Source organism: Monoraphidium neglectum (assembly GCF_000611645.1).
Source record: "Monoraphidium neglectum strain SAG 48.87 unplaced genomic scaffold scaffold00791, whole genome shotgun sequence".
Classification (NCBI taxonomy): Eukaryota; Viridiplantae; Chlorophyta; class Chlorophyceae; order Sphaeropleales; family Selenastraceae; genus Monoraphidium; species Monoraphidium neglectum.
Genome location: NW_014012837.1, coordinates 1 through 10639, shown reverse-complemented (window position 1 = coordinate 10639; position 10639 = coordinate 1). Strand labels below are relative to the sequence as shown.

Below are 10639 nucleotides of genomic sequence, written 5' to 3'. Positions count from 1 at the left end.
GGCGGCGGCAACGGTGGCCGCGGCAGCAGCGGCGGTGACAGCAGTCGCAGCAGCAGCGGCGGCGTCGGCAGCAGCAACAGCAGCAGCAGCAGCCGCCTCAGCAGCAGCAGCAGCAGCAGCGGCAGCGGCAGCAGCAGCAGCAGCAGCGGCAGCAGCAGAGGAGCACCCGCTAGTTTGCAACCTTGACATGCCCAGACGGCTTTTTGGACAGCCTGCAGCCTGGAGCGGCAGGGGCTTCCCAACACAAAGTCGAGCACCACCCAAGCAACCTGCACCGCTGACGCGGCGGTGCCCGCCACCCTCCCCCGCGGTCGCCCTTGCCTGCCTTGCAGGACGAGCGCAACCGCACGGCGCGCTCCCGCAGCGCGGCCGCGAACCCCGGCGCCAAGAAGCCCTTCAACTCGAACGCCAAGAAGGAGGTCGCAGACTTCAACAAGCTCTACCACCAGCTGCGGTGGGACGTGCAGTTTGTCGGCAGCCAGGTGCGCGCGCGGCGCCCGGCGCACCTGGCCGGGGCGTCAGCGATGGCGGCGCGGCGACGGTGGGGCAGGGAGTCGGGTGCGATGTTCGCGGAGGCAGCGGCGGCGGCTTGTCGGCGGTGGGGCGTGCGGTCGCGGCTGAATGCGCGGCGCGGCGGACGGTGCTGACGCGCTTGCCCAACGGTGACGGGGACAGGTTGAGCCAATGCTTCGAGGCCGCGCGGCGCCGCCTGAACCCCCGCATCCCCCGCGCCTGGCCGCGCCCGCGCGTGTGCCGCCCCCGCCAGAGCGAGGACGGCTCGATGGGGCGCGACTTTGAGCGCGCCAACCTGGCCACGGCCGAGATCACCTCGGACAACAACCTGCTGTTCGAGGGCGCCCTGTTCACGCGCAACGCCATCGCCGAGGTGCGCGATTCGCGCGCAGGGGGCCAAACGGGCGTGCGATCCAGCACCGCGAGCGACGTCGCTGTGGCGGAGTCTCCGCGGCTGCGGCGTGCGCTTGAGCGACCCCTGTTTCGCCTTGCTCGCCTGCCCGTGATCACGGCCGCGGGCGCCGCCCCTCTGCGTCCATCAGGTGGGCGCCAAGCTGAACCCGAAGCTGCCCGGCGGCGAGGACCGCTTCGGCGGCTGCGAGGCGCTGACGATGCGCGTCAAGGGCGAGGGCCACACCTACGCGTGCGTGCTGACCACCAGCGGCGGCGGGCGCTACGTCGCGCGGTTCCCCAGCAGGGTGCGGTACAGCACGGTGCGGCTGCCGTTCAGCCTGTTCCGGCCGGAGCAGGACGGGCAGCCGCCGCTCGACCCCGAGCAGATCGAGCGCGTCGGCATCAGGTGCGTGGGCTTTTGAGGGCGCGGCGACCCTGGTGACGTCACGGAAGCGCAGGGCGCAGGCAGGAGCCGGGGGTCCAGGCAATGAACAGCACCTCGCGCTTGAGAGCTCCGAGTGCGCACCTCGTCTGTGTGAAAAGGTGAGGCAGCTAGGTCGTTTGGCGGCCCAAAGCCTTGGTCGCCCCCGCACACGTGCTAACGCAGCCTCCCCGCCGCCGCCCCTGCCCCTGTAATCGCCCAGGTACGAGCTGCGCCGCGCGGCAGCGTCGGGGTCGGGCCTGCGCGACGCGGCTGCCGCGGCCAAGGCTGCGGCTGACCAGCAGCGGCTGAACAAGTTCAAGCTGGAGATTGACTGGATCAAGGCGCTGCCAGGTGCGCGCCGTGCGGCCCGCCCGCCGCTGATTACGGGCACGTGCTGCAGCAGCTGGCGCTGGTTCTAGCCTGTGCTCACAGTTCTGAGCTCATTTTGGGGCCTGGAAGACAGTGGACAGTCACTGGAGGTTCAGGCGTGGTGGTTGCCCGCCCAAGGCGTCGGCTCAACCCGACGCGGCCTTTCCGCCTGCCGGCATGAGCACCCCTGCTGGCATCTGCCTCCCCACCCCCCAGCCGCTCAACAGCCTCGCGTTGCACGCGTCGGCGCCTGCGCCCCCAACCAATTGCAGCCCGTGCTCACCACAACATCGCCCCTTGGGTCAATTAAACTCACTGTATCGGCAACCCCGCCACCCTTCAGGTGGTGTTGAGCCGGACGTGGTGCTGCTCTCCTGCTCCGGGGCCCCCCGCCCCGACATCGACGCCGCAGACCTGCAGAAGCTGGTGGCCGCCAAGCGGCGCGGCGAGGAGCACCTGCGCGCGTCGGGGCTCGGCTACACCATTATCCGGCCGGGGCCGCTGGTGGACGAGCCGGGCGGCTACAAGGCCCTCCTGTTTGACCAGGTGCGTTGTGTTTGACCGGGCCTGTCGTGTTTGAGCGGGTTTGTCAATTGTTACTGGGTCAGACGTCCGTGCAGCGGGGCCTCCTGCTGGGGAACGGTGTGGCGGCATGGCAGCCCGGGGGGCGTGACCAGCAGCGCCTGTGCCGTATCCACAGGCACGCGCTTGAAAGCAGGCTAGGGAGCACGTATTGCGGAAGGGGCTTCAACGCCTGCACAAACGCGGGCGCTTTCCACCAGAATTCAAAAAGTTCGACTGGCAGATTGCCCGATGCTGACGCACATGCTTGCCTGTCACCCTCTCCTTGCCCCGGTCTCCGCCTGACTCTACCAGGGCGACCGTGTGACCCAGCCCGTGTCTGCGGCAGACGTCGCGGACATCTGCCTGCGCGCGCTGCACGAGCCCGAGGCGCGCAACAAGTCGTTCGACGTGTGCTACGAGTACACCCCCGACGAGGGGCTGCAGCTCTACGAGCTCGTGGCGAGCATCCCCGGGCAGAACACCAACTACCTCGCGCCCGCGCTGGGGCCGCTGGCCAAGAACACGTGAGGGCACTGCCACAATGGCGCGGCCGTCGGCAGCGCTTGGCTTGCGTGCGCGGCCGTCGACAGCGCTGGGCTTGCGTGTCGTGCGTGCGTGGGCATGGGCACGTGTGTGTGCGCGTGTGTTGCGGGGAGAGCGATTGGGATATGGAGGAGGCGTGATGCGAGGCACCATTGTGCCCATGGGGGAGGGAGCGCGGCAGCCGGGTCTACAGCGTGGCAGCCCAGGTAAGGGCGCAGCGATTCAACGCGCCACGCAGCATGCCCGAGCGCCACGGCCTCATCTTGGCTCGGACCTTGTTGCCAAGCAATTGGCTTGGCTACGCTGACGAGCGTCCTGCCCTGTATTGCTTGGTTGTCTGAGGGTCCTCCCAACCCACCGTGGTATAGAGACTTGTGATTGAAGAGCGCTCTCAGTGTTGCGTTGGCACGAGCCCGGGTTTTTTGGGTGGTGCAGGGCACTCCCCTCCGGCAGGGCATGTGCATTCGGTCGCCGTCGGCCGCTGCCTGCGCCTGGTTTGTTGGGAGACTGTGCAGCTGCGCAGTGGCCGCCAGCGCCCAATACATCAGCTCCCACACTTTTTTGCTTGCAACGTTGTGGAGAGTGCAGCCCAAATGCCGGTTTCATATCCCTCTATAACTGCTTGGTGCCAGATTTTCCAGGCAAGCGCTCCTGCCTGGACATGTAACACAGAATCCATGGTTCTTGCAACGGCAGCGCTTGCTAGGCAGGATGCTGTTGTGTGAGCCCTGCGTGGGTGATGAGTCAAGTGTTGGTTGTGGTTGACCCGCAATTGACCTGGTGCAGACGCATGCCTGAACCTCACACCGTCTGCACAAATGCCAAATTATCATATTGAAGTCCTGGTGCTGCATTAAGATGACCACGAGGCAACGCACGCACCACTCTGCAGCAGCTCTGCAGCGACGACCCTGCTTCCCATCCAGCATTGCCCGGCCATTACCGTATCACCGCTTGCTTGGGCCCGCTCGTTCATTTGCTTGGCCTCAGACGTCATCCTGCATTGCGCACGCAGTTCAGGGTGTGTGAACAGATCACCGACGAGGGCAGCGCAAGGCACCCATGCCGCTAGGCGTGGAGCAGTGGCTTCGCGGCCACATCCCACGCAAGGCGCGAGGTGCACTCTACGCTGGCAAGCACATCACGACGGGCAACAAGATCAGCAATGACTACGGAAAGAAGTGGGTGGTGGAGCATTGAAGAATGCGCATGTCCTGGCTATCCAGGCGGGCAGCAGGCGTTCCAGGGCGTGTGCACTGTTGCTTCCTGACACCGTTGCCGCTGCTGCTGGCGCCCGCGACTGCATTGCTGCTGCGCGCAGGAGCCGGCGCATCTGGAAGCCAAATGTAGTGTGCAAGCGCCTGTACAGTGAAGCCTTGGGGCAGGAGGTCCAGCTGAAGCTGACAACTACAGCCCTGAGGTGCGCCCCGTCCGACCTCAACTGCGGCGCTGCGCTGCAAGTCCTGCAAGTTGCCAGGAAATCGGCACATGTGCCCCCACTGTCCTGGCCCTGCTGGAGCCCCGCCCTGAGCTGCGTTTGTCTGCTTTCGCTGAAGTGCTGCCTACATTGCGGGCATCTCTACGCACGTGCTCTGCAGGCTGATCGATCGAGCAGGCGGCCTCGACCGGTACCTGCTGAAAACTCCAGACCGCCTGCTGCACTCTGATGTCGGATCCGACTTGAAGTTCCGCATCGGCCTCATCCACAAGCAGCGGTGGTTTGAGGAGGCGGCGCAGCGGCGAATGGACGCAACGGCAGCGGCACTGCGGCTCGGGGACGGGTCGCGAGATGGGGCGGTCGCGGCACTGCCTGCTGGCCAATTGGCCGCGCGGCTGACTGCGGGCAGTAAGCAGCGACCACAGCTGACGGAGAAGCGGGGGCCGCACCAGCAGCTGGACAAGCAGCAAAGTCAACAGCAGCAGCAGCAGCAGCAGCCGCGGCAGCACCAGCAGCAGCAGGGAAGCCCTCCAATTGCATGAACACAACTGGGACTTCTTGTGTGTGGACTATAATCGATGAGAGACTCGTTCCTGTGACTTTGACCTGCCAATGTTGAGAATCGTGTTGGCTGCTCATGCACCTTAAACACGGCAATTTTTATGGTGGCAGTTGCAGCGGCGTGTGCCTGCCGTCCCGCCTTCTTCGACCCCAATGTAATTATGGTGGCCCTGGCTAAGCAGTTCCCCACAGACTACCCAGGGGTGCTGTGCAAGGTCAGCAATTGCATCGGTTACAGAACAAGCCTACTACATGCCGCTGCCACGAACCGCGACGCGGCGTTGCGGCCCTCGGTCCACTGCCCCGCAGCTGGCACGGCCAAACGCCGGGAACGATGCCCCAGCATAGGCGCTGCACCTGACCGCCTGCAGCGACCACCTCCACAGCTGCTGCTGCTACTGCACCGCCTAGGCAGTCACACCAGCGCCGCGAGCGCATAATACATGCGCCAGCGGCCCTGCGCGCTATGCTGCAAGGAATGGCGGCGCCCGTGGCATCCGTTCGAAGCGATCACTTGATCTCGCGGTGCAGGGTGTAGCGGCGCAGGTTGGGGTTGTACTTCTTGAGCTCCAGGCGCTCCGGGTGGTTGCGGCGGTTCTGCAAATGGAGCACAGAAGTGTGGGGTTGAGGCGTTGATCAGGGAGGGTGAGCCCAAAGCGATGTGGCAACGGCTTGGTCGTGGTGGCGGCAGGAAAGCAGCTAGTCTGCCTGCCCCGCGCCGTGCGGCAGATACGTAACGCAGAAGGCAAATTTTGTAGCTGCTTGACGCGAAGCGCAGCCTGAATGGGGCTCGCAGCAGCATGGCGGGCAGCAGCAATGGCAGCCGCGCACCTTCTGCGTGGTGTAGCGCGACGGCGTGAGGCCCTCGCCGCGGGCCTCGGTGCACTCCATAGTCACGATAATGCGCACACCCTTCTTCTTGGCCATCGTCACGACCTGCCTAGTCGCCTGGGTGCTCGGCGCCGGTGCTGCCACCATGCGATAGCTCAGCCTGTTGCCGAAGAGCGGGTTGCTCACGGCCGTCGCATTGGTCCTGACCAACGACTGCATTGTGCTGTTACTGCTGCTGCTCCTGCCGCGGCCGCGGGCTCTTTCGGGTGATAGGTGTGGCTGCTGCTTCAGCCAGAGGCCGCTCCTTGCGCAAATTCACACGCTCAATCAGGATATCGATGGAATCGAATCGAGCACTTCCAAACGTCAAAGCGCGAGAATGGGCGGCCGTGTAGGCAAATAGAGTGGCCGGTGGAATCCCAGCAGCAAATGTCGTGGGAAGGCCGTAGCGGGAAAACCAAGCGGCGCAATTCCGTTCAACATATGAAGCTTGAGGAAAGCGACAAGTCTCTCCGACGCCATCACGCTGATCTTGACCCTGGTGCCGAACCTATCGCATGCCGTGATCACTGGTGAAGGAGCTCATGCAGCTAATCACACATTGAGCAGCAGTGGCGCTTTTTGCGATCGCGTTGGGAGCCCAAGACCCCAACACACACGCATTGATGGAGGCGCTTGATGCCAAAGATGCCGCTGCGGATGCAGGCGCCAGCACTGGGCCGCCAACCCCGAGCGCGATCGGCGCACTCGTCATCTTCCTCGTCTCAGTGGCTTGCGTGATTGCGCTTGTCCTGCTGCCCGTCAAGCTGCGAGTCCCCGTGCCGCGCCGCCTCCGTGCCGCCCGCAATGGCGGCGGCAGCAGCAGCGGCGGCGTGCGCGCGTCTGTCGCCGTCCGCATCCCGCACTGGCTCCCACCGCCGCTGGGCGTCCTTGTGATGCTCGCGGCCGGCTGCCTGGACAGCCGCGGGCTGCTGAACGGTATACTGGGGGATTCATCAATCCAGCCATACTCCATCCTGATCCTGTTCCTGGCGCTTGCCTACATCGCTGCGGCGCTCGACCAGACGGGCGCGTTTGCCTGGCTCGCCCTCAAGATGACGGGGCGCGCCGCGACGACGGGCCCGCGGCTGTTTGTGCTGCAGTCGCTGCTGGCGGCCGTGGTCACGCTCTTCACCAGGTGAGCACTCCGCGGCTGCGCCGCCTGGCTCGGGCACGCTGCTGCTCTGCTGCTGTCGTTTGGTGCAAGTGGGGGGCGTTTAACGTATCGTCGTGAAGATGCGATGATACGTTGTGAAGCTCATCTTGCAGGAGCCCCTCATTTCATGGCTACAAGCTAAAAAGGACCCCACCCTAACCCCGCTGCACGCGCCATTGCCACCCCCTGGCCCTGCCAACGTTCCATGCACACATCAGCAACGACGTGAGTGCCGACGGCGCTGCCGCGAAGCACTTCTGTCCCTGTGGGATGCCCACAGCAGCCGGGCGCGACAGGGCGGCCGCCGCACAGCAGCATGCGGCCTTCGCGCATGCCACGCTCTGCTGCATGCTCTCAACCCATGCGCGCATGCGCTCAGGCACGCGTGCGCGCATGCTCTCAACGCATGCATCCTGCAATCCCTCAACTGTGGCCCAGGTGGTTGTCATGAGCCTCACGCCAATCGTGTACGTGCAGACCGTGGCCAGCGGTGAGCCACGGGAGCACTCCGATGATGCAATGCGCTGCAGTGACCGCGCAAGGTGCCCGCTCTGGCGCCCCTGAGCGTAGCGGCGTGCCCTGCGCATCGCTCACAGCCGTCTCGTCAGCCCGGCACCCCTGCCCTGACCCCAGGCGCGTGTTGAGCACTCCGCTACTTCCCGCCACGCGCAGGCGCCGAGCCCATGCCCTTTCTGGCTGCGGAGTTTGTGGCGTCAAACCTCTGGTCCATGGCTCTCTACATCGGTGGGTGGCATCACATCTCCAGGGCCCTCCCTCACGTCTGCTCTCAACGGCTGGCCATTCTCCAAGATGCCTCCCTGCAAACACACACACACACACACACGCGCGCGCGCGCGCACACACACCGCAACCAGCCGCAGTTCCTGGTTGTCGTGGTCTGCGCCCATGCCTACCTCTGGCGCCTGTCCTTCCTGCACCCAACGCCAACTCATCAGCATGCCACGGCCACCCTCCGCAGGCAACCCCACCAACATCATCGTTGCGCAGGCCTTCTCGCTGTCGTTCCTCGATTACTCCCGCTGGATGCTCGCCCCCACGGCCGCCGCCGGCCTGGCCGCGACGACGGTGCTGTACTTGACACACCGCCGCGCCCTCCCAGCACGGCTGGCCCTTCCCGAGATCCCGCCCGCATCAGTGCTGTCAGATCCTTGGGGCGCCGCATTCGGGGCCGCCAACCTAGCGGTCTGCCTCGCGCTGCTGGCCGCGGCGCCGTCGCTCGGGTTTCCCTTGTGGGCGGTCACCCTGGTGTGCGCCGGCGCGAGCTGCGCATATGGGCTGTGCGCGTACGTGCTTGCGCCGCTGTGGCAGCGGCGGCTGCCGCGGCCGCCGCAGGGGCGGCGCGGCGGGCGGTCGGTTGCAGAGCTGCTGCCGCGCAGCGGGCGCGGCGGGGCGACACCAAGCAGCAGTCAATTCTTTGACGCTGGCAACAGCGCAAATGGCGGTGGCGGCAGCGGCGGAGATGCGAGCAAGGAGGGCGCCGCAGGGGGCAGCGGGGCGGGCAGCGAGCTGCTTGTGTGGGCAGGAGCGGACATGGCAGCCGAGGCGTCCACTGGCGCACGCGCGCCACTGGCGGTCTCCACCAATGGGGCAGCTGTGGACACAGCAGCAGCGGGCGATGCTGCCGCCTGGCGTGTGCAGCAGCAGCCGGGCCTGGCCCCATTCGAACTGGACCACACACCTGCGGCGCCAGACGCAGCGCCGCTGCGGCCGGGCGATCTCGACTCGGCGGCCGCAGCAGCGGCGGCGGCCAGTGCGGGCGCGGCCGACGAGCCTCCGAGCGGCGCGGCGGCGGCCGCAAGCAGCCTCCGCACCCAGCTGGCCGCCAAGCGGCCGACGTTCTGGGGACCGTTTTGGAGCGTGCCCTGGGACGTGGTGCCCCTGGTGCTGGGCTTCTTCATATTGGTGGAGGGCCTGTCGGCCAACGGCTGGGTGGACCGCCTCGGGGCCGCACTGGGCGGCAGCGCCCGCAGTCTCGCGGCAGGTGCGTCGCGCGGCGGCGGACTTTGTCATGCACGGTGGTGTCAGAGGGGTCGTTCAGACCGACCGAGCTGTGCGCTTTCGCTTGTGCTCGTTGGCCTGCAGCAACAGTGTCTCTGCCAGCTTCGAGCTGCCAGCTCAACACCCATTGTGTTGCCCTCCGCTGCCTCTCTCGTCCAACCCTCACAGGGCTGTGGCTCCTCGGCGCCATTTCTGTTCTAATGTCCAACCTTATTGTCAACCAGCCGATGACAATCCTGCTGACGCGCGCCTGCATGAGCCCCGCCTTTGCCGCCGCCGCCTCCGCCGCCGGCGCCGTCGCGCCGGCCGCGGTGCGGCACAACCTGCAGGCGGCGCTGTTTGCCGTCGTCGTGGGCAGCAACACGGCCGCGTGCTTTACTGTCATCGGATCCCTGGCTGGGATCATGTGGGTAGCAATCATCAAGCAGCGGGGGTTGAGGACGACGTATGTGCAGTTCACGCGCCTCATGCTTCCCGCGGGCGTCGCGTCGACAGCCGCTGCGCTCCTGGTGTTGTGGTGCGAGTTTGCCTTTTCACCGTACTAGGGTGCGGTGCAGCAGTTAATGTGCTCGACTTCCAAGAGCATGCAGGAGTGGCCAACGCAGGGACACTTTATCACTCATGTGCACTTTTTCCTGGCTGGGAGTATTTGGACAGCAGGGGGGTTGGGGTGAGGGGGAGACCCCGACCTATTTCCAAATCCAGGGAGCTTTAAAATTGAACTGGGAATATGCTGGGTGCACGATTATGGTGGTGAGACACTTGGGGGCGGACGGGCTATTAGTCTCGTGTGAAGCAGTAGGGGGGAGTGCTGGTGTGTGGCTACCTCCTGGCTTGTACGTTTGTGTTGTATCACTGCCCCCCCACTCATCACCAACATCAGCGACTTTGGTCACCATGTCTGATTTCGTGCCCTCATGTTGCACTTTGTACTTGCATTCTATACACAGCACCAAAATTGGATTCTGTAATTGCATGACAATTCCAGCCAAAGCGAAGCGGCAAGGCGCGCGTTCACTCTCAGACCATGCGCATAGCGGGCGTCGCGGCTGCGCGGCCTGCACGCGCAGAAACGGCGTGCGCGCGTGCAGCCGGCCGGGCCGTCACGCCCGAATGCAGCCTGCAGTTTGCGAGGTTTGATCACCGGTGGGCAGGTGTGTGTCATGCACGTCGTGGAGGGAGGGAAGATTGGGGCAACAGGAGGGCGCCACTGAGGCTGCGCAGTCAGGGTCAGGAGAGCAGCGCCTCGTGCCTCGTGCCGCACTGCTGCGTTGGCTGGCTGCATCATCGGCAAGAGCCCGCACGCGGTCAGCTACACAAGCGATCGCCCCTTTGCCCAGGGCACCAAACCGCGCACCTGGCCACGCGCGGCGCCGCGGCGGTGAGCTTGCGGCCCATCATGGCGGAGCGCGGCCGCACGCTGACGCGGACGGCGTTGATCTTGGACATGCCGCGCGGCGGGGTGCGCATGGGCGGGGCGACGTCGTCCGCGGCGCTGGCGGTGACGGAGCCTGAGGGGACGGGGTGCGTTTGGAAAGGGCACTGGTGGGCGTGGTGCAGCGTGCAAAGGAGGGATGACGATTCAGCAGCAAGCTGATGGGTCTTTGAGCCCCAGGCTCGGCTCGACTGATGAGGTTCAGCAGTGCACATTTCGAGGCCCCCGACAGCATGCTTGGGGGCCCAACAGACGACCGGCGTCCGCGCCAGGCCCGCGCCTCGCTGTCCTGCCCGGCCCTTCCACCGCCCCCTCCACCGCGTGCCCCGCCCTTCCTCGCCTTTACCACTGCCC

At 65.7% G+C, this 10639-nt stretch overlaps 5 protein-coding genes across 5 annotated transcripts in view; 3 read left to right on the top strand and 2 right to left on the bottom strand.

Moving 5' to 3' along the window:
• MNEG_5355 (hypothetical protein) overlaps positions 1-2791 on the top strand; it is a gene marked incomplete at both ends in the record, with an annotated part of 4346 nt that extends 1555 nt beyond the window's left edge. Inside the window, 6 exons of the mRNA XM_014046171.1 lie at positions 333-482; positions 767-886; positions 1056-1312; positions 1551-1681; positions 2043-2245; positions 2576-2791. Of these exons, the coding sequence (XP_013901625.1) occupies positions 333-482; positions 767-886; positions 1056-1312; positions 1551-1681; positions 2043-2245; positions 2576-2791 (1077 nt within the window). The remainder of the gene's footprint in view (positions 1-332; positions 483-766; positions 887-1055; positions 1313-1550; positions 1682-2042; positions 2246-2575) is intronic.
• Positions 2792-5315: 2524 nt separating this feature from the next.
• On the bottom strand, positions 5316-5732 carry MNEG_5354 (50S ribosomal protein L33; the record flags this gene model as incomplete). Its single annotated transcript, XM_014046170.1, has 2 exons — positions 5316-5402; positions 5637-5732. The coding sequence occupies 2 exons, from the start codon at positions 5730-5732 to the stop codon at positions 5316-5318; spliced, it is 183 nt and encodes a 60-aa protein (XP_013901624.1).
• A 569-nt stretch (positions 5733-6301) lies between these two features.
• MNEG_5353 (hypothetical protein) lies at positions 6302-6817 on the top strand (the record flags this gene model as incomplete). Its single annotated transcript, XM_014046169.1, has 1 exon — positions 6302-6817. One exon carries the CDS (start codon positions 6302-6304, stop codon positions 6815-6817), a length of 516 nt encoding a protein of 171 aa, XP_013901623.1.
• A 461-nt stretch (positions 6818-7278) lies between these two features.
• MNEG_5352 (hypothetical protein) lies at positions 7279-9395 on the top strand (the record flags this gene model as incomplete). Its single annotated transcript, XM_014046168.1, has 4 exons — positions 7279-7321; positions 7504-7575; positions 7811-8833; positions 9019-9395. The coding sequence occupies 4 exons, from the start codon at positions 7279-7281 to the stop codon at positions 9393-9395; spliced, it is 1515 nt and encodes a 504-aa protein (XP_013901622.1).
• Positions 9396-10080: 685 nt separating this feature from the next.
• MNEG_5351 (hypothetical protein) lies at positions 10081-10520 on the bottom strand (the record flags this gene model as incomplete). Its single annotated transcript, XM_014046167.1, has 3 exons — positions 10081-10129; positions 10208-10361; positions 10499-10520. The coding sequence occupies 3 exons, from the start codon at positions 10518-10520 to the stop codon at positions 10081-10083; spliced, it is 225 nt and encodes a 74-aa protein (XP_013901621.1).
• Positions 10521-10639: the final 119 nt, after the last annotated feature.